Source organism: Lepidochelys olivacea, assembly GCF_965140295.1.
Source record: "Lepidochelys olivacea isolate rLepOli2 genome assembly, chromosome: 11".
Lineage (NCBI taxonomy): Eukaryota > Metazoa > Chordata > Testudines > Cheloniidae > Lepidochelys > Lepidochelys olivacea.
In genome coordinates, this window is record NC_140421.1 from 10080653 (window position 1) to 10102448 (window position 21796).

General features: G+C 42.9%; 1 protein-coding gene across 3 annotated transcripts in view; it reads left to right on the forward strand.

The window, feature by feature from the left end:
* Window positions 1–21796, forward strand: part of SLC15A2 (solute carrier family 15 member 2) — a 69960-nt gene that overhangs the window by 35428 nt on the left and 12736 nt on the right. For all 3 annotated transcript variants that reach the window (XM_084643543.1, XM_084643542.1, XM_084643544.1), the window contains 10 exons: window positions 993–1075; window positions 4047–4133; window positions 4762–4851; window positions 5298–5342; window positions 11401–11433; window positions 12915–13003; window positions 15138–15219; window positions 17038–17163; window positions 18263–18427; window positions 21526–21572. In XM_084643543.1, the coding sequence (XP_084499669.1) occupies window positions 993–1075; window positions 4047–4133; window positions 4762–4851; window positions 5298–5342; window positions 11401–11433; window positions 12915–13003; window positions 15138–15219; window positions 17038–17163; window positions 18263–18427; window positions 21526–21572 (847 nt within the window). The remainder of the gene's footprint in view (window positions 1–992; window positions 1076–4046; window positions 4134–4761; window positions 4852–5297; window positions 5343–11400; window positions 11434–12914; window positions 13004–15137; window positions 15220–17037; window positions 17164–18262; window positions 18428–21525; window positions 21573–21796) is intronic.

The window sequence follows — 21796 nt, forward strand, 5'->3', positions numbered from 1 at the left end:
TTTTTGAAAAGATATGCTCTTGGAATTATTTGGGGGATGTTCAATGGCCTGTGTTATCTAGGAGGCAAGACTAGATGATCACAGTGTTCTCTTTCGGCCTTGGAATCGATGAAAAAACAACTTGGATTGACTGATCATGCTAGAAATGGACTTGAGATGCAAAATTTGGATGCAGTTTTACATCTGGATTCCACTCGCCAGAGTTCTAGGTGTTCATAACTGGGGTGTTTTTTTTTTTTGGCCCAGCCTGTTTTGCAGATAAGGGCCAAATGCAATATTTAGATCTGGATCGAATTTCAGATTGCAACCCCCAGGTTTAGGGTAGAGTGGCCACTCCTCCATTCCCAGAATACCAGACATTCCGGAACTTCCAGGAGTGGCATGGGCTGTGTATGCACCATGTGGGTGCCATTTTGAAGAGCAGGCTTCTCCACTCCTGACAGTGTGACCTCTCATGCACACACTGGTGGTCGCGGAGCAGTGTGTTCTTCACAGTGGTGTCCACCCATTTGATACTGGACAAAACTGCATCCAGTTTTATCTCCTTACTGGACGGGCAACAAACCAACCAAAGAGAGGACTGTCCAGTTTAAAACTGGATGAATGGCCTGCCTAGTTCATGGCTGTTTATAATTTTGCCTCAGACCATGTAAAGTGGGGGTTCTTTTCAAAGGCGTTCTTTTCATAGGAGTTTGGTGCCCCATTGATCTCCAAGGGGGATTGGGTGCCAAACTGCCCTGTGAGCCCTTGAAAATCTCCCTATATACGGTGTGTGACACTGAATACATCGAAATGACACGTTATATTCACAGTCTGGGTGAGGGGAGGTGCATGGATGCTTATGTGTTTGTTTTATGCTATATATACCCTGGGTCCAATCCTGCTGTGAGTGCAACTCCCATTGAAGTCACTGGGAGTTCTCTGCGCAGGAGGAGGCTCACAGCCATGTGGCACTGGGAAGAATTCCCGATTTGGATTCTAATGTTTTACAGTTGTGTTTATTTCTGGAAGTGGAATGTACAAAAAAACTCCACCACGAGGGAACGTCTTACTCGAAGTTTGCCAGTGCATTGAGGTGAGCTTGTTTCTGTCCCATCATTTTTATGCCCAGTTCACAGGTTGTAGCATTGTAAAAGCACATTTTCATTGGGGTAAGTGTTGTACCTTTTTACTATAATAATGTAATCTGGAGATATCTGGGAGCCAGGAACTCCTGGGTTCTGCTCTCGGTGGTGCCAGTGATGAGATGTGAGGAAGGGGAACTCATTTGGGGATAGATTTTTGACACCCTTCCTCATGCTGAATGATGCCTTACTCGACAAGACATTCCCCTGAGGTCAGTTGGGTGACTTGCAAAGTAAGGATGGTAGAATCTGACCCTTACGCTCTCTGAGAGGAAACTCTGAAAAGTCACAGAGTTGTCGAATCACAGGTTCATTTTTCTTTTCGATGTTCTGTAACTTTTTTCTAAAGCTGATTAGTTCAGCAGAGAGCAGTAGTACACATACTCCCCCACCAAGCTCAGCTTGGTTTTGTTATGGTAGCAGTCACCAGTGCACGATAACACACCGTTTTACTAGTTCTTTTTCCTGGAATGCAAGCAGTGTACAGTCTTTGAAGAAATGCCGTATTGTTAGTTTTGCCATATAGTTTCTATCTGCGGGAGCTGTTACTGTTAAGGAAAAGTTAGCACATGTGACTCCATTTTGGTTTGGGGCCCACCATTGCCTAAAAGCAAGCACATCATGCACCAGGAGGAGTGTTCCTTAGATACTGCATTCCTGTGAAAATCCTCCCCCTTGTCTCCAGCCTGCCTTGATTCCCGGTATCTGTTCTTTGTCTGTCCCTGACTCCCTATCTCCTGGCCTTTGATGTGAGGCCTCCCATCCTGGTAATAAAAGTTACTGATGCACCAAGCAGGGATAGGTGGTAGATAAGAAAAGGGTTTGTTTATTGGCTAAGGTTTCCGATGCACGAGGGCAACATGCTTTGCTAAGAGGTATATAATCTTTGTATAATCTTACAAACCTTTGTATTCGGGGTCCCCTCCTGGCTAGCAGGGGGCACCACGCTCGAGCGTAATAAACTTAGTGTTTTTTGGGAACTCTGCAGTTGTGGACTTTGTTCATGTGCCTCAGCCTAGATTCGAACTGTGCATGTCCTATCAGGTATAATTCGCAGCAGTTTTGTGTGTGTCCTATCAGGTATAATTCGCAGCAGTTGTGTGCGTGTCCTATCAGGTATAATTCGCAGCAGTTGTGTGCGTGTCCTATCAGGTATAATTCGTAACATTACAAACAGCAAGCATTTTCCGTCTGCCTTAATCTCTCTAACTGGAGTCAATCCTTGAGCCAGAGTTGATTCCTGGGAACAGGCCATTGGTTTGTCAAGGACTGCTGTATACAGTGTAAATAAACAAATCACACGTAGAAAATACCGACTTGTCCTCCGATGGGAAACCAAGCTGCAAGGCCCTGAAATCAGCTACTGCTCGAGAAAGGAACAGCATTAATCTACAAACAAGCCTACAGAAAAACAGAGGAATGAAAATTCTGGCTATGTCTACACTAACACTTTTGTCGGTAAAACTTTTGTTGGTCAGGGGTGTGAAAAAAACACACCCCTGCCTGACATAAGTTACACCCACAGAAGCACCGGTGTGGACAGTGCTGTCAGTGGGAGACACTCTTGCGCCGCTCACTGGGGGGTGGTTTAGTTATTCGGACAGGAGATCTCTCTCCCATCGACACAGAGCGGCTATGCAGGAGACCTTACAGCAGCACAGCTGCACTGGTACATCTGTGCCACTCTAAGGTCTGTAGTGTAGACATAGCCTCTGGCTGTGAAGTTGCTGTAAATAATGAGGCATTTAATCCTTCCGGCCAATGGTCAATTCAAACTGTGCTTTTTAGAAAAGAAAACTAAATGAAGTGATGTTTAGTGAATTTCAAATAAGAAGGTTTTTCCTGTGACTGGTTTTAAAACAAGTAGGAAATGTTTTTGGTGACTGGTGTCACCTTTGCCTTTGAGAGATAAGAATAGAATGTAGCTGACCCAATTAATCAGAGCAGCATCAAAAGAGGCTTCCCTGAGAGAATCACTCACAAAGAGCCTATCCTGCAACCCCTCAATTCCCACTGACTTCAGTTGTGAGCATCCCTCAGGAGATGCCAGAGACTCCCAGTACTGGTCCCAAAGTAAAGAGATCAGGGGGAAAAATACAGGGATAATTAAAAAGAGGAAGGGATTCAGAGGTTCGTTTGGTGGGAGAGCCAATGGATAGGAGCAGGGCATGAAGAGGGATAATACCCAAATGTGTAATACTGAGGGGAAGGGCAGATCTGGTGATGGAGTGAGCATTTGAGGGGAGGGGGTGCAGGAAGATGCAGGTAGATATTTTGAGGTCAGCAAAATAGAGTGACTTCATGTGTTATGTTTCCACATGCAAAGGACAACCATATCAGTTTGATTTAGAAAAACTGCAAAGCAAGAAAAGTCTCCATGGGAGAGAGAGCACATTGTGTGTGTCTCCTGTATAACATGCAGCATTGACTTTGCCTGGCAAAAAGGCAGCTGCCCCTGCAGTCAGAAGACTCCTAGGGACATAGAGGCACAGAACAAAGAAAACAAGATTGCATAGGTTTCCGAGGGGTAGCCGTGTTAGTCTGTATAAGCAAAAACAACGAGGAGTCCTTGTGGCACCTTAGAGACTAAGGTTTTTTACTGAAGGTAAAATATCCATTCCAATCAACATACCACACAGACTATGGTGAGAGATTGTGCCACACACTCTCAAAGAAACTGCAGAACTACGTGATCAACACCCTAAATACATTTGTTAATCGCTAAGGTGCCACAAGGACTCCAAGGTTGCATCGTTTCTGTGGCTGCGTAGACCATACTATGGAGGTTTGAGAATGATGAGGGGAGTTTTGATCTGGGAATTCTACGTGGATTGGGGGGATGAAAGATGGGATAAGGGAGATGGTCTAACTGGTTGAAATACACTTAAGTTACCCCTGTTATTCATTTGTTCTTCCCTCTAGTTTGCTATTAGAAACCGGCTGAAAAATTTCTACAAACCGATTCCGAAGAGGGAACACTGGTTAGATTGGGCATCAGAAAAATACTCAGTAAGTGATGACTTACATGTAAGTGACTGAGTGTCTGGTTCTGTGATCTGGCATGGGCTGTGTGGTGCCTTGGGTTCTTGGGCTGTAATAGGGTAACATTAAAGGGACACCTTGTGTCAAGCTGTGTGTCTGAGCCTTTGAGCAATCACCAGTGCAGATGAATTTCCCCGTACACTGAAATTAACACTGAAATTTCCCCTTACACTGAAATTAATTAATATTTGTGAACTTCAAGATGTAAAACAAATGCAACACTAAAAAGCCATGCTGCACTGAGCACTACACAGCATCTCCAGTACATGAGTATCTCATAGGGCCTATGTATATAAATACAGTATATATTTGATTGTCTCTCCCCCCAGCCTCTCTTTATTACTTGCCTTCCTAAACTCTAAACTCCTTAGGACCTGGACCATGTCTACCTCTGTGTAAGTACAATGGGACTTTGATTCTGACTGGAGTCTCTAGGCTCTCTGTAATGCAAATAGTGGGAGTAGCATGTATAAGTATGATAAATATTTGACACACCATTCCTTGGAGTTAATTAGGGACCCTCACACATGGGGACTGAAATTGTTGTTAGCTGTTCCACCCCCCATTTTATCTTTCCGCTTGTTTCTCTTAATAGAAGCAACTGATCAATGAGATTAAAATGGTGACACGAGTTCTCTTCCTGTTTATCCCACTGCCAATGTTCTGGGCCCTCTTTGATCAACAGGTAAAGTATAACAAATTACAGACATGGTTATTGAGCCAGGTTCTGATCTTGGTTATGTCAATGTCAATCTGGGGTAACTTCATGGACATCACAGTGCATTGAGGGCATCAGAGGTCTCATCTCAACACTAGATATCTGCTTGCCTTGATGAGGCAGCACCTGCCATTCATGGTCATCTGGCCTTCAGTCTCCTCCTTGGTTTCTAGGATGGGGTGGGAGCCAGAGGTGGTTGAAAAGAAGGTGCCATGCCTATAAATAGTAGAAAAAGAGGGCTGAGAGAAAAGGGAAGCAGAGGTGGGAGAAACAAGCAGAAGAGATACTGGGAGAATGAGTGAAGGAAGAGGAAGAGAAGAAAGCCCTTCCAGCACTTACTTCTCCTCTGTTCCCTTATTCTCCCATCCCTCTGAGCACACCAGGGTATTTACAATGGTCTGTTTTGTCTTTAGGGATCTAGATGGACTCTGCAAGCTAGCAGAATGAATGCAGACTTTGTAAGTACTTAAGATTATTAGGGATTATAAAACTAGTAGTAACCCTGGCTTTTTGAAATTAATTGTTCACAATAGTTAAACCTGCTGCTTTACAACCTTGTAAGAGTTTATGGATTAGAAAAAAATGTTGTAGATGTACATACCAGAATTCATAATGATCATGAAACATTATGGAAAGAAGTGAGGTCTAGGAAACTAGGCCCAACCCTGTGAGCTAGGACTACCTGAGTTCTACTTCTGTGACCTTGAGCAAGTCACTTAACTTCTCTCCCGCAGGTGTAAAATATGGGGATGTTGTGAGAATCAATTAGATAATATCCATAAAATCCTTTGAAGATGTAAACTGCAAATAGAACAGCATGCAGTCAAGTATGAATGCGTGTAAACTGGCTGGGTAAGGATTTTTTCACACAAGGCCTCATTTACAGATGTGTATGCAGTGCTTAATTTGTAATGAAAGAGGTGTCGGGGATCAAGCAATTAGGTGTCAAAGCTCAAACAATTTTTTTACTTTCATAACTGATGCAGCAATCTCAGATGGGCCGGAGCTATGAACTGCTAAATCAAGAGGTGCCGGGACTCAACCCCAGCAAGCCCTGAGACAAATTAAGCACTGCATGTGTGTCTTAATGGGCCATCCAGATCTTAAATGTGGACACTCAGATCAGTATTTAGGCATGTAAATGGCCACTTTCTTTGTGTAAATTCGGATTTAATCTCCAAAGTGTGAGCCCTGTTATATCACTCACATTTGAAGATTGAGCCCATGGCATTTGTCACTTGTTAGGGTAATTAATCCAAGCGAGGAATGAAAAGATTGCAACTCTGTGTTTTATACCTCCCTCCCTGAAAGGAAAGTCAATGAAAGTTCACACAGCCCTTGTGACTGATAGCTAGAAACACTGTAGTCTGTGTTTCTGGGAGCATGTGTTTAGTGATACATTAATGAAACATCTAAGAATCAACAGAACTCATTTACTAAACACTCTCTGGCGGAAAACAAAACTGTTCTGGGCTTTTTGTCCCAACAGTTCCTTTGGATTTTTGGCTCATATATCAACTTGTCCCACTTCCTCTGTGCACATCAAGGGGAACCTGTCTCTTTAAGGCATCCTGGCATTTCTCTTTGTAAAAAGAAAAGGAGTACTTGTGGCACCTTAGAGACTAACCAATTTATTTGAGCATGAGCTTTCGTGAGCATCCGATGAAGTGAGCTGTAGCTCACGAAAGCTTATGCTCAAATAAATTGGTTAGTCTCTAAGGTGCCACACGTCCTCCTTTTCTTTTTGCGAATAGAGACTAACACGGCTGTTATTCTGAAACCTCTCTTTGTAAAATCACCCTTGCTTTCTCAGTCAAGCGTTCTCCTTCAGTAAGGAGTGAGCATTAACAGGAGAAAGGAAAGTCAGATCTATTCCTGCGTGAGCTGAAATATGTAGACTCTTATTTACTAATGCCAGATTAGCACACAGTACACAACCTGATGGGAGGAGAGGTGGGTATTTCCCTGCCACGGCATATTTAGCTTTGAAACTGTTGGTGCGCTACAATTTTAACTCTCCAGGATTCTGCAGTCTGCAGAGACAGGCAGCCATTTTGCACTCAGCACAGTGCAGACTCTCAGAGAGGAGACAAACGCACACTGTGTTCTTTCATGGAGATTTTACTTTTGTTCTCCCTAGGGGGGTTTCGTCTCTTAATCTGGCCTCATAGCCAGGTGGTTGAGCCTGATACAGCCTCGGCTAACAGAGTTAGAGGCCCATGCTTTTGGAACTAGGGTTCTACCACCAGGAGAGGGGGACAGAGCACCATGCTGAGTTCTCATAGACTCATAGATATTAAGGTCAGAAGGGACCAGTATGATCATCTAGTCTGAATTCCTGCACAATGCAGGCCACAGAATCTCACCCACCCACTCCTGCAAGAAACCTCTCACCTATGTCTGAGCTACTGAAGTCCTCAAATCATGGTTTAAAGACTTCAAGGTGCAGAGAATCCTCCAGCAAGTGACCCATGCCCCATGCTACAGAGGAAGGCGAAAAACCCCCAGGGCCTCTGCCAATCTTCCCTGGAGGAAAATTCCTTCCTGACCGCAAATATGGCAATCAGCTGAAACCCTGAGCATGTGGGCAAGATTCACCAGCCAGATACCCAGGAAAGAATTCTCTGTAGTAACTCAGATCCCACCCCATCTAACATCTCATCACAGGCCATTGAGTCTATTTACCATGAATAGTTAGAGATCAATTAATTGCCAAAATCATGTTATCCCATCATACCATCTCCTCTATAAACTTATCAAGTTTAATCTTGAAGCCAGATAGGTCTTTTGCCCCCACTGCTTCCCTTGGAAGGCTATTCCACAACTTCACTCCTCTGATGGTTAGAAACCTTCATCTAATTTCAAGTCTAAACTTCTAGATGGCCAGTTTATATCCATTTGTTCTTGTGTCCACATTGGTACTGAGCTTAAATAATTCCTCTCCCTCTCTGGTATTTATCCCTCTGATATATTTATAGAGAACAATCATATCTCCCCTCAACCTTCTTTTGGTTAGGCTAAACAAGCCAAGCTCCTTGAGTCTCCTTTCATAAGACAGGTTTTCCATTCCTCGGATCATCCTAGTAGCCCTTCTCTGTACCTATTCAAGTTTGAATTCATTCTTCTTAAACATGGGAGACCAGAACTGCACACACTATTCCACATGAGGTCTCACCAGTGCCTTGTATAATACCTCCTTATCTCTACTGGAAATAACTCACCTGATGCATCCCAAGACCGCATTAGCTTTTTTCATGGCCATATCACATTGGCGGCTCATAGTCATCCTGTGGTCAACCAATACTCCAAGGTCCTTCTCCTTCTCCGTTACTTCCAATTGATGCATCCCCAGCTTATAACTAGAATTCTTGTTATTAATCCCTAAATGCATGACCTTACGTTTCTCACTATTAAATTTCATCCTATTACTATTACTCCAGTTTACAAGGTCATCCAGATCCTCCTGTATGATATCCCGGTTCTTCTCTAAATTGGCAATACCTCCCAGCTTTGTATCATCCGCAAACTTTATTAGCACACTCCCACTTTTTGTGCGGAGGTCAGTAATAAAAAGATTAAATAAGATTGGTCCCAAAACCGATCCCTGAGGAACTCCACTAATAACCTCCCTCCGGTCTGACAGTTCACCTTTCAGTATGACCTGCTGTAGTTTCCCTTTTAACCAATTCCTTATCCACCTTTCAATTTTCATATTGATCCCCATCTTTTCCAATTTAACTAATAATTCCCCATGTGGCACCGTATCAAAAGCCTTACCGAAATCTAGGTAAATTAGATCCACTGCATTTCCTTTGTCTAAAAAATCTGTTCCTTTCTCAAAGAAGGAGATCAGGTTGGTTTGGCATGATCTACCTTTTGTAAAACCATGTTGTATTTTGTCCCATTTACCATTGACTTCAATGTCCTTAACTACTTTCTTCTTCAAAATTTTTTCCAAGACCTTGCATACTACAGATGTCAAACTAACAGGCCTGTAGTTACCCGGATCACTTTTTTTTCCTTTCTTAAAAATAGGAACTATGTTAGCAATTCTCCAGTCAGATGGTACAACCCCTGAGTTTACAGATTCATTAAAAATTCTTACTAATGGGCTTGCGATTTCATGTGCCAATTACTTTAATATTCTTGGATGAAGATTATCTGGGGCTCCCCGATTTAGTCCCATTAAGCTGTTCGAGTTTTGCTTCTACCTCAGATATGGTAATATCTATCTCCATATCCTCATTCTCATTTGTCATGCTACCATTATCCCTAAGATCCTCATTAGCTTTATTAAAGACTGAGGCAAAGTATTTGTTTAGATATTGGGCCATGCCTAAATTATCCTTAACCTCCACTCCATCCTCAGTGTTCAGCGGTCCCACTTCTTTCTTTCTTTCTTTCTTTCTTTCTTTCTTTCTTTCTTTCTTTCTTTCTTTCTTTCTTTCTTTCTTTCTTTCTTTCTTTCTTTCTTTCTTATTTATATAGCTATAGAACCTTTTACTATTGGTTTGAATTCCCTTTTCAAGGTCCAACTCTACTTGACTTTTAGCCTGTCTCACTTTATCTCCACATGTTCTGATCTCAATAAGGTAGCTTTCCTTGCTGATCCCTCCCATCTTCCACTCCCTGTATGCTTTTTCTTTTTCTTAATCACCTCTCTGAGATGCTTGCTCATCCAGCTTGCTCTACAACTCCTGCCTATGAATTTTTTCCCCTTTCTTGGGATGCAGGCTTCCGATAGCTTCTGCAGCTTTGACTTAAAGTAATCCCAGGCCTCCTCTGCCTTTAGATCCACAAGTTCTTCAGTCCAATCCACTTCTCTAACTAATTTCCTTAATTTTTGAAAGTCAGCCCTTTTGAAATGAAAAACCCTAGTCACAGATTTATTTTTTTGTCCTTCCGTTCAGTTTGAACTGAATTAGCTCATGATCACTTGAACCAAGGTTGTCCCCTACAACCATTTCTTCTATGAGGCCCTCACTACTCACCAAAACCAAATCTAAAATGGCATCCCCTCTAGTCAATTCGGCAACTACTTGATGAAGGAATCCATCAGCTATCGCATCTAGGAAAATCTGAGCCCTATTATTATTACTAGCACTCGTCCTCCGGTGTATATCTGGGAAGTTAAAGTCTCCCATGATCATGCAATTTCCATTAGTATTTACTTCATTAAAAACATTAAAGAAGGCTCTATCCATATCGAAATTAGATCCCGGCGGTCTATAGCACACCCTGAGTACTATCACAGGGGAGGCTCTCGTAGTTTTCTTCCCCAATGTGATTTTTGCCAAGACGGACTCTGTCTTAACCATTCCATCACTTCTTATTTCTTTACAGTCTACCTCATCATTGATAGACAATGCTACTCCACCACCTTTACCTTTATTTCTGTCTTTCCTAAACAGCACCTACCCTTCAATATCTGTACTCCAGTCATGACGACTATTCCACCATGTTTCTGTTATCCCTATAATATCTGGTTTCACTTCCTGCACCAGTAGCTCTAGTTCCTCCATTTTGTTACCTAGGCTCCTCGCATTGGTGTACAAACATCTTAATTTTTGCTGTTTGGCCTCGCTCACATTCTTTACCCAATTAGGCACGGACATTCTACCGCCAGTATGACCTATTAGACTGGTATCCACACTGCCCTTCCTCCTTATGTCCATTCTCCCACCCACGGTTGTATCTTTTCTTACTTTGTTTTCTTCCCTCTCAATGCTAAAATCCAGCTTGGAGATTACCTAGACATCTCCCAAACATCTCCCCCAGATTCCTAGTTTAAAGCTCTCTTAATCAGTTGTGCCAGCCTCCATTCTAGAAGTCTATTTCCTTCCCTACTCAGATGAAGTCCATCCCGAGAGAACGGTCCTCTGTCCATGAATGCCTCTCAGTGGCCGTACATCCCAAAGCCCTCCTTATAGCACTACTGCCTGAGCCATCTGTTGCTAGTCATAATCTTGTCACACCTTTGTTGCCCTTCTCTAGGAACAGGCAGAATCCCACTGAAGATCACCTGGCAGGCATTGTCCAGAAATGGGCTTAAGTAAAACAACCCCACAATCATATTTTGAAGCTGCCCAGAGTTTGGGAGCATTATGTTGCAGAGTTTTGGCTCATCCCATTATGGATGTAGGGGGGAAGCTCAACATTTGGATCCCAATCTGGATTCCAAAATACCGATTCTTCCTTTCCTGCCAAGTTTAGGCTGTTCAAATCTGGGGCAGTAGCTTCTAGTGTTATCAAAACATTTCTAGGGATCAGATCTCCCCCAATTGTCCTCTATCCCAGGCTTTATGTCCTTTCTGCAAAGGACTCAGTTCAAACACCACATCCTTAGAAGAGAAATGTCAGGGAGAACACAGCATCCACCACTCAAGCAAAGGTAAAGCACCTGAGAAGACAGTTCAGCTACCGAGGTCTGTATTGTGGGCTGTTTGCTTAGTTGCTATCAATAGACATGGTATTATGTTGTGTTTACTAATCAGTTTGAATGTCTGTATATTTCAGGGAGGATTAGTCTTTCAGCCAGACCAAATGCAGGTAAAAGAACCCTTAGGGCAAAGTGCACAATCCTTGTAAATATGCTGTCTTTCTTACTGATATTTCACTCATTATACTCACAGATCAGTCCTGCTCTCATTAAAGACAATGGCAAAATTCCTACTGACTTTAATGGTGCAGGATCAATGCCTTAATTTTGCTATGTATTTGGTGAAACTGAGTCCTCTGGCCTTAAAACTCCCCCTAGTGCTGTAGGGGATTTCCTACCGTACTAGGTGAATTCTTTTGACTAATGGTGAGTTCCTGGAAAACAAGGGACTTCAGAGGGAATTCCTAGAATCATAGGAACATAGGGCTTGAAGGGATCGCAAGAGGCCACCTAGTCCAGCGTTCTGCTCTGAGGCAAGACCAAATGATTATGCTGCAGCCCTGTTATGCTGACATAATATGGGTGAGCTCAGAGGGATTTGCTCGCCGGTGCAGAGATGGCACAGCCAGCTTCATCCCACCACCACCCCAGGAATTTCCAATGCAGGAAATGTGTCAAGGGCATGTCAATGTGAGCTGGGGTTGGGGGCTTGGGGGAGAGTGCAGCCACGGCAGTTCTCTTCCCTGACTATTCTCTGTCATCATAATGGTTCCTCAGGGTCTTTGCAGCCAGGGTACAAATGAGGGTGGGCCTCTAAGCTGCTCCAACATCCACTGATGGTGGAACCAGCCCCTGCATAGAAGAGGCACCAGCCACCTCTCCTTTCTCCTGATCCCTGGGCTGTGCTCAGCAACACAGGCAGGGAAGGTGGAATTTTAAGGCTCCAGGACTGTGCAGTGTAATCAGTGTTGATTACAGCACTTGTGTGCTCTCTAGGGGTAGCTGAACTGCTTCAGAGAAATTCAAAGTCATCTCTTCCCTGCAGTCTTCACTCAGAATTCAAGCTGAACGTTCCTTGATGTTTGTTCCCCCAGCCATTATTCATTTCCCTGTATTTCCACTGCTTATTGGCAGCATGCACACGGATGTCCCAGGAGAAAAGCTGCTCCCATGAGACTTCGGAGCAGACTGGAAACAGTCTGTGTTGGAAATCTCACAAAAAAAGTCTGTTCTCATGAGATTTTTAACCCTATAATGAAGACCCAAGATTTGTGCATCATTGTTGATTAAACATCAGAGTTGTTGGGTTGATTCCCTAATCAGAGCTCTGAACCTGTTGAAATTCTCCCATCTCTGTTATTAAGGCATTTCTTTGTGCACTTTAAAAATGTAGTGCCTCAGTTTCCCAATCAGTAATACTGGGTTCGTAATACTTATTCACCTCCTAAGCGTGTTGTAAGGATGAATATATTCATGTCTGTGAACCTTAAATGGAAGAAGTTATTGAAGGGCAAAGTACGATTATATTTTTAAGGGAGGTTTTGAGTGTTTGTTTGTGTCATTCCTATAATGGAATTATTTCTGCTTTATGGGTTTAATTACAGGAAATCACTTCGTATTGTCTAATCTCTCCCATTCATTGGTGCTGCAGGTCTTGAACCCACTCCTGATTCTGATCTTCATCCCAGTTTTTGACTTTGGGCTCTACCCCCTGATCAAAATGTGCAGAATTAATTTCACGTAAGTATTAGCGGCAGTGCATTCTGCCACATTTTTATTCCTTTGCAGCTTCCCCCCCCCACCCAGAAAAATACGTTTATACGAGATCAGGTGGACAAGACTCCTAAGCTTCCATTCATTCCGCATCCTATTCTTGCTTCTAACTTAGCCTTCTGTCCTGCATTGGTCAACATCACCAAGCTAACACATAGTTCCTGGATGTTACAGAGGGAAAAGAGCAATTAGGTCAGCTCTTCCAGTTCCGCACCAGGGGGTTGTTCCCTACTAAGGGTGCAGGATTGTTCCCAACTGAGCGTTCAGTAGGGCTTTGTCTAATCCAGTGTAAATGTCTCATGAAACAGGGATTCCTCAAGCCTCAGCAGAGTGTCCCAGGCGCTAGCAGATCTTGTTGACCATGAATTTTCCCGAGCAGTCAGTCTCATCACTCCCTTTCTTAATTTTATCCCACTGCTCCTCATTGCACCCTCTTGTACTATTCTAAATATTTGACCTCCTGTTTTAGGGCCTGATGGAGGCTTTCCCCACTTTGGCCCCTCTGGGGAGGAAGGGAGCGAAACTTATGGGCAGTCCTTGCTCTCAGGAGTCTTCCATTGACTTTGGTGGCCCTTGGATCAGGTCCTCAGAGAGCAAGTTGCTTGTGTGACCAGAGCTGGAAGGCGCAGTGAGGACAAGAAGCTGTGCCCTCTTCCAGAGTGGAGTCACGGCCACACTCCCCCATGAGCCCCTCAGAGAGCTAGGAAGCGTTTTACTCTCCTGAGACATGGTGCCCTCTGGAGCACACACTGGAGCAGCGCTTCACCACCACGCCTCAAAGGGCCTTACGCTGGCAGAGCTGATCGGACATCTAGCCACATTATAACCAGTTCTTCGTCCATTCCACTCATGAGCCCTAAATTCACATACAGATTAAAAGCTCTGCCACACAGCAGGGACCAGAGAAAGCTCCATGCTCCAGACCCTGCTCCATCTTAGCATTATATTGTATCTAAAAAGAATCCTCTAAAAATAATTCTGATTTAAACTCAGTCTCTTTCCTTCCCCAAGACACAGGTGCTGACAAATCAATTCCCTGTCTTACACTCACATCTGCTAGCACATACCCTGCGCTATGCAGGGTCCCCAAAAGACTCCATGGGGCTGCAGGGGTCTGGATTGCTAGAACCTAATGCAGGATCAGGGCCAAAAAGCGTTCATCATTACAACAGCATAAAGAGTGAACAAGTGAGCTGTAGCTCATGAAAGCTTATGCTCAAATAAATTGGTTAGTCTCTAAGGCGCCACAAGTACTCCTTTTCTTTTTGCGGATACAGACTAACACGGCTGCTACTCTGAAACCAAGTGTTTTTTGTTACACTTAACACAGACAAGCTCAAACTTGAAAATTTGGCTTCATAGCTGGAGTTCCAACAGCCCAACATTCAGGAAATTTGGATCTCGGGCCATTTGCATTGTTTGGTTATGGATTGTTTGGATCTACATTTGGATTTTGAACAGCCTAAGCATCCAGAGTTGTTTTGGTCTAGTGCTAATTTAAATATTCAGCCTGGACCTGACTTCAGATCTCACTTGAACTGGTTCCACAACAGTATCACTCCTGTGACTCCAGGGGAATTACTCCTGGTTTACACAAAGTACAGTAAGCCTGGTCTGAATCAGACTCTAAATGTATTTGCATGAGAAATAACAGCACAGATAATGCAGATAGTTGGAAGTTTTGATGATGTGAACTAAATTTTTGTTCTTGAAGTCTGTAGCTAAATAGCCTGCTACCTGTTTTGTCTTTCCCCAAAAGGACCTGAAGATAGAACATTTGTGGTGTTTCCAAAATTACAAGTTAACATAACACCAGAATCTATTCCCACTAGAAGAGCTCGGAACAAGATAATATTAAACTTGCAAGCAAAGAGCTTTTTTCATGCCATATCAATTTTAATTGGCCTCAGTGCTAGACTTGTACTATATATTAGAATAATTTGAAATTAAAAGATTGTCAATTTCAACAGCACATCATCCACAATGCCACTTGTTTGGACAGTTTAATACATGCCTTTGGAATATCTTTGACTCTGAGGGATGGTATTACACATTTTACATTACGCTTTTATTAATGAAATCTCTTCCATTCACTCTGCAGGCCTATTAGAAAAATGGCAACAGGTATGATCCTTGCAGGTCTGGCATTTGCAGCTGCAGCCATTGTAGACATCAAAGCAAATGTAAGTACAGAGCAGTTGCACATGTGGAGATACATACAAATCCACATAGATACATAGCTTCCATTGGGCTATTTTACTAATGTCCATTGGATAATACTCCTTGTAACTATTGTACAGCTTGATCTCCTTCATTAACATATGCTTTACAATGAAACACACTATTACTTTTAATAATACTTATCACCTTGTCTGCTTCTCTCCCCTCCTAATCTTTGCCATTATGATGTGCCAATCATCTGTATTAGTTTATAGTATATAGTGCTTTCTATTGTCAATGTGCTTTACAAACATCTAATTAACACTAGTGGCTAATTCCAAATAGGTAGTGTTTCCTATCTTCTGTCTAATGTTTTATCCTGTCTGTGTTTAAGTAGGGATGGTTTTGTTCCTTTCAAAAACATTAGGATTAGATTTGTTTGCACGGATAATTCTTTCAATAATAATGGGTTTGAATATACTCAGACTTATTTAGTTACAGTCATTTGTAATTGACAAGGTTGTCCTATTTTCTGGGTGTTTTCAAATAGCTTGCAATTTCTGTATGTTTGTCATACATGTTACTACTATATGTTGTTTCTAGGCTGAGCATGGCAGGTACTTTGCAGACATAGGTTGATCTTTTCCTTTATAAAATATTAATAAGGAATTAATTTTTAAAACTTCCACTGAGACTGATAAAAGACCGAACCTCTCAAGATATATTTGACACAGAGTAATCCCTAACTTGCTATGGCCCATAGAGTTGGGCTTTTATTTACTGCTGCTCTCATGAAATCATTGGCAAATCACTCGCTGAAATGAGATTTTGTGGGTTCATTTCTTCTCCCCATTCTGTAGTCCTTTTCCAAGCAAAACTCTGTCACTGAAATCAATGAGAGTTCTGTCTGAGCATTGGTCCCAGTTTGTGGTTATTTCCCGGTGAGGCATTGCACCCTTGTGTGGAAAACAGACCCCATAAGCATTTTTGCCATTCAAATCTCTATCAAAGATACCTGATTTATAACATCAGACAAAAAAAATCAGAACCAACCAGGCATTACAGCAGCCTTTGCAGTCATCTAAAAGTAGGGTGTGCTGGTTAAAAACAGATGGTGCTGATTGGCTTTAGCTGTGCAAATAATGCAAGATGCTTCTGAAAAGCTCTTTCTAGCAAATTATTTCCAATAAGGATCTAAGTACATGTATGTTTGTTTGTTTCTCTCTCTCTATCAATAGATAAAGACATATATAAATAGCCCTTTGATATTGTGGTGTTGTATGTGTAATCTAGAAATATCTCCTATAGACATAGAGACACAGTGCTCAGCATGCCTGATTCTGCTCCCATTTGAAGTCAATGGGAGTTATGCTTGTTGACTTCAATGGGAACAGAGTTAGACTGATGCTGGGTGCTTTCAAAAACCCTACCTATGGGCATCACTATCATTCTCTCTCTATCTAACATGATAATACACAATCCAATTAAACCTCTGCACTTGGGAAATGTACAGTGTGAAAATCAGCTTGGCTCCAACTATCCAGGAAAAGTATCCCAGCTACACATTGTCTCTGGTGTATTTGATGGAGGTGGGTGTGAAGATCACCTTTCCAAAGAATGGTAGATCAGGCAGTGAGGTTCCTACCAAGTAAGCTCTTCCTAAATCAGAGTTATGATCCTCTGTCTCACAGTGCAACTTGTCTAGAGGAGAGGATGGGGGAACTGGTAACCTGGCACCACCATCACTGCAGAGAAGCAGAATACTACAGCTATGAGCTGAGTGGTATTAAGCAGCATAATAAAGGATACAACTAGCACTTAAAGCATTTTGTTTTAATCAGGAAACCATACTGCCCCCGCCTGGTCCGAAAGAAAGTTTAATTCAGGTCCTGAATTTGGCAAATGACAGTATTCAAGTGACAATCCCGGGCCAAGACTTATTTCAGCAACCCATTGCGGCTTTTCAGGTAAGAATATATTTTTGGGTTAAGGGCCTGATGCAAAGTCCATTGAAACCAAAGAGATTCTTTCCAGTGACGTCACTGGCCTTAGATGAAGCCCTTAGACAGTGGCAGTAGGAATGTAATGGCACCTCAAATAATATATGCAGCAAATATTAGCCCAAATTTGTATTCTTCTAAATGGAATACGTCCTACATAGACATCCGAATGCACAGAAAGCTCAGGTGTCATCTCAGCAGATGGGGCCCTGCGGCTCCCACATGAAACAGGAAGCATTCCCATTCCCATATGTTTAGAGACTCAGAAAGCTGTTACCTTGCAGTCCCTGAGCCAGCCCTGCCTGGAAGGAGTGACACGGAGCCTTCTGGAGACAGAGCACTGTGTCTTCGGTGGCAAAATTTAAACAGAGATTTTTGAGTTGCATTTAAGCAGAAGATGAACAGATGGCTAACTGCATTCACCTATAACTAGGAATAAAGGATAATTGTCCCAGGATGAACACGTGCAGGAGAAAAAAAAAACCCCACATTCAGTCTGCATCTCTCATTGCTTAGACGTAAATCAAATGTCACTGCTCGGATTTGGATTTTAGCTTTTAAATGTATTTACCTGGAAAGAATAAAAGAAAAGGAGGGGAGGGGGTTTATTTAAACTTGAACCTGGCAGCTTAGTTCTCTCTCCTTTCAGGATCCCAAGTACATTGTGTGCCAGCCTTGTTAGGTGTTCAGCATGGTAATGCATCGGCCACTGACTGTCCATACTTTTCTTTTGTAGCTATAGAGTTTGTTGAGTGGTGCAACAAGCCCAGGGGAAGATCTGTCCTGGAGTAGCAGCAAGCACAGATAGTATGCCCTGAGCAGCGGGTAGTCTTGAACCTGGAGGAGTCGCTCTGAGCTCTGGGTGGACTAGCATCAAGCACATAGGTCAACATAGGCCATTTATCAAGAAGGCTGGGATACTTTCAGCTAACCTTAACCCTTCCTCCCTGTTAATCTGTCTCTACAACTTTCCTGGAAGTCAGAATGGGATTGCAGGTCCCCAGGAAGAACTTGATCTTTTTTCTTATGAAGAAAATATCTAACAGAGCCTGTTTTCTTTTTGCAGGACCCAGCTGAGTATTCAAAATTAACGTTGGATGGTGCACAACAAAACTTTCGTTTTGATCTGCAGTTCCAAGGATCAGTTTCCACTTTTAACCACACCGTGCAGGAAAAATCAGTATACAGCTTAATTGTCTGCAAGTCAGAGGGAATCCTATCAAGCCACTTAGTAAGTGAAGACTGAAGTGTAAATACAGTATTCATTGAATGGCTGAGATGGGGTAATGGGTTCATTAATTCATTCACTCAGTTGCAGAGTCTGTCTGACTGCTCTCAGATGCTGTAAACTTGACTTCTCAGTTAGCAGCATTGAATCTGGGCTCAGTTCTGCTGGTGGTCAATGAACTAGCCGCTTTTATGGCATCCGAGTTGCTGGGCACTGTTTAAACTGGTGTATGCTGCAGTGAGAGAGCAGAATAGTGCCTGCCAGGCAGCAGAGCCGCAGAAGATAGGGAAGCTGAGCGTCTGAGCTGCTTTACAGCAATGACGTTAAAAAGAGACTCTGGGGCCCAACATAGAATGAAAACATCAGTAGAATGTTTGTCAGTTTAGTTATTACACGTCTTTAATAAAAGCGCACAGAAGGCCCATTCGTTTTACTGAACAGGACAAACGATTACACTAGCTTCTCTCTGCGCCGGCAGCAGAGCCCGCTTGGTGTGCTGGAATTGTTGCAATGGCCTTGGAGATGTATATTGGACACTATGGGCCAGATTCTGATCACCTATATGAAGCCAAAGAAACTCTACTGAAGCAAATTGAGAGTCTCCGGATTTGACCTCGGGGTAAATGTGATTGGACTCTGGCCTCGGGTTGAAACCCGCTTCCTCCTGGGAGTCCTCAGCCTTGTTGCTCCGTGTTGCCAGCCCCACGTGTTCGAAAATTGTGCATTAGAATGCTCAAAATCACAAGATTGGCTTAAATATCAGGAGATTATAAAGAAAAAGTCAGTTTGCATCTGAAGTTCATTCTCTTGGTCTTCTGGGTTTTGGAGCCTTTAGGCTGCATTCAGGTCTGTTCTCAGCTTTTCTCCACAAACATGAGGACTAGAAACTCACTTGAAAAAAAAAAACACCCAAACATGCAATTCTCATGAGATCTCTTGATTCTGGAAGCTGGGGCTTTAAGAAAAAACATCAGATACTACAAGGCTCGTGACAAAATCACAAGAGTTGGCAGCACAAAACTCTGTCATCTTCTCCCTTAAAAGAATGAAGTAGTACTATGTTGGACATGTGCTCGGAAGAGCTTCAAGAGCAGCTCTGAACATGCCAGGATTCAGTGCTCCTCAGCATCGCCTGTAAATTTTAGGGCCAGCTTGGCACCTTTGCAGCAAGCCCTACTCTGCCTTGGGGCTTGAGTTACCCAGGACAGCCACAAATTCAAGAGAAACATGGGAGGAGCCGGGCAAGGCTGACTGTGAGAATGAGCTCATTACCTAGGCAGCATCAGCTGACAGGGCTGCTATGCAGCCTCAGTTGGAATTTATACCTGCCCCCTACCCCAGAGGTAGAAGCCAGGGGTCAGGGTTTGCACTCAGAGAGAGGCACCCCTCCATCCAGTTCACCAGCCTAGGAATACAGGTGCAAATTTCACACTTCTGAGCTGTATCTGACCCTTATTTTTCTAAAGCCTGGGGTCCAAATGATATTCTCATTTACACTGCAGGCAATGCGCCAGCTTTCTCACTGGCTAAATTCTATGATGTCAGTGGAACTGGGCTGTTGGCACTGAGAGCAGGACATATCTCACCGTCGTTAGGGACTGCTGGGTTTGCCCATTGCTGACACAGGTCTGTGGGGCTTTGCTCGTGAGAGCCAGCCTGGAGAAGCTTTCTATGATGTTCTCCCATCTTTGGAGCCCCTGAACTGTAGATAAAGAAATTAACAGGTCTAGGGTGCATTGATTACAGCCAATAATAATTTAACTGGTCTGCCCCACTAAAAGGCTATGTTATTTCCCATGTATCCACCATTTAAATAAATGCCGTTGTTATTTATTATACATGTGTTTATTATCCGTTATGACTGCTTGTTTATTATGTATAGAGAAGCATACAGCACCAGAAACATGATAGACATTTTATAGGCATGTCAGAAGACAAGGTCCTTGCCCTGAGAAACTCAGCCTAATCTAGAGAAAGAGTGTGTGTGTTGGTGGTGGGGAATGTAAAACGTTTGCACTATTTTGAGAGAAACCCATATTCTGATCACCTTGTGTATGGTACGGGCCACATCCTTGGCTGGTGTAAATTGACATAGCTCCATTGACTTCAATGGCCACGGAACATCAATGGAGCGATGCTGGCTGAGGATCTGTCCCTATGATTTTATTACCCATTTGGGTAGGGACCGTGTTTTCCTCTGTCTTTCCCAGCCCTGAACACCCAGTTCACCTTCCTCAAATAAAGAGGAAGTATAATTAATTAATATATCTATAATCTATAAATCTATAATTAATCTTAGAATTGCTGCTATGATTCTCATCGCCAGAGTGTATTTGCATGACCTCCATATGTCCCCTTTGGGGGTCCTATCAAGGAGCTGCATAGAGTGATCAAAAAATGATGATTAAATGAAGAGTCACAACAATGATTTGAGGGCTGGAGAAAATGCCTTATAGTGAGAGACTTAAAGAGCTCAACCTGTTCAGTGAATCCAAATGAAGATGAAGAGGTTTCTGGATTAGAGTGTATAAGCACCTTCACAGGGAGAAAACACTGGGGACGAATGGGCTCTTTCATCTAGTAAAGAAAGGCATAGCAAGAACCAATGGCAAGAAATTAAAGCCGGACAAATATGAATTAGAAATAAGGCACAGACTTTTACCAGTGGGGGTGATTAGCCATTGGGAGGAAACTACCAAGGGAAGTGGTGGGTTCTCCATCTCTTGATATCTTCAGATCAAGACTGGACGCCTTTTTGGAAGATATGCTTGTGTCAAACATATGTTATTGGGCGCAATACAGGGGTAATCGGGTGAAATTCTGTGGTCTGTGTTACTCAGCAGGTCAGACTAGCTGATCTAATGGTCCCTTCTAGCCTTAAAATCTATGAATCCTGCCCCCATTGGAGTCAATGGGAATTTTGCCATTGAATTCAGTGGGGTCAGGATTTCATCACTAGGGCCTGAATCAAAGCCTATTGCAGATTCCCATTGACTTCAGTGGGCTTTGGATCAGGTTCCTAATTCCCCTGTTTTCTACATTTTCCCCTGCACCTCGTTTGAATGGCAACAATAGTAATTATTTATTTGATTTATTTCTAGATTGCAGACCTGGCAATAAAACCAGCCAAGGGGCTGTCAGCTGTCAGGTGGGAATTGCTTTTGGTTTGTTTGTATGGTGCTGTCTAATGGGGTTTAGAGATAATGGAACTTGGATGCCCTTCTCAGCCAGGTTTCAGAGTAGCAGCCGTGTTAGTCTGTATTCGCAAAAAGAAAAGGAGTACTTGTGGCACCTTAGAGACTAACCAATTTATTTGAGCATGAGCTTTCGTGAGCTACAGCTCACTTCTGAATCCAATCAATATTCCTGAGT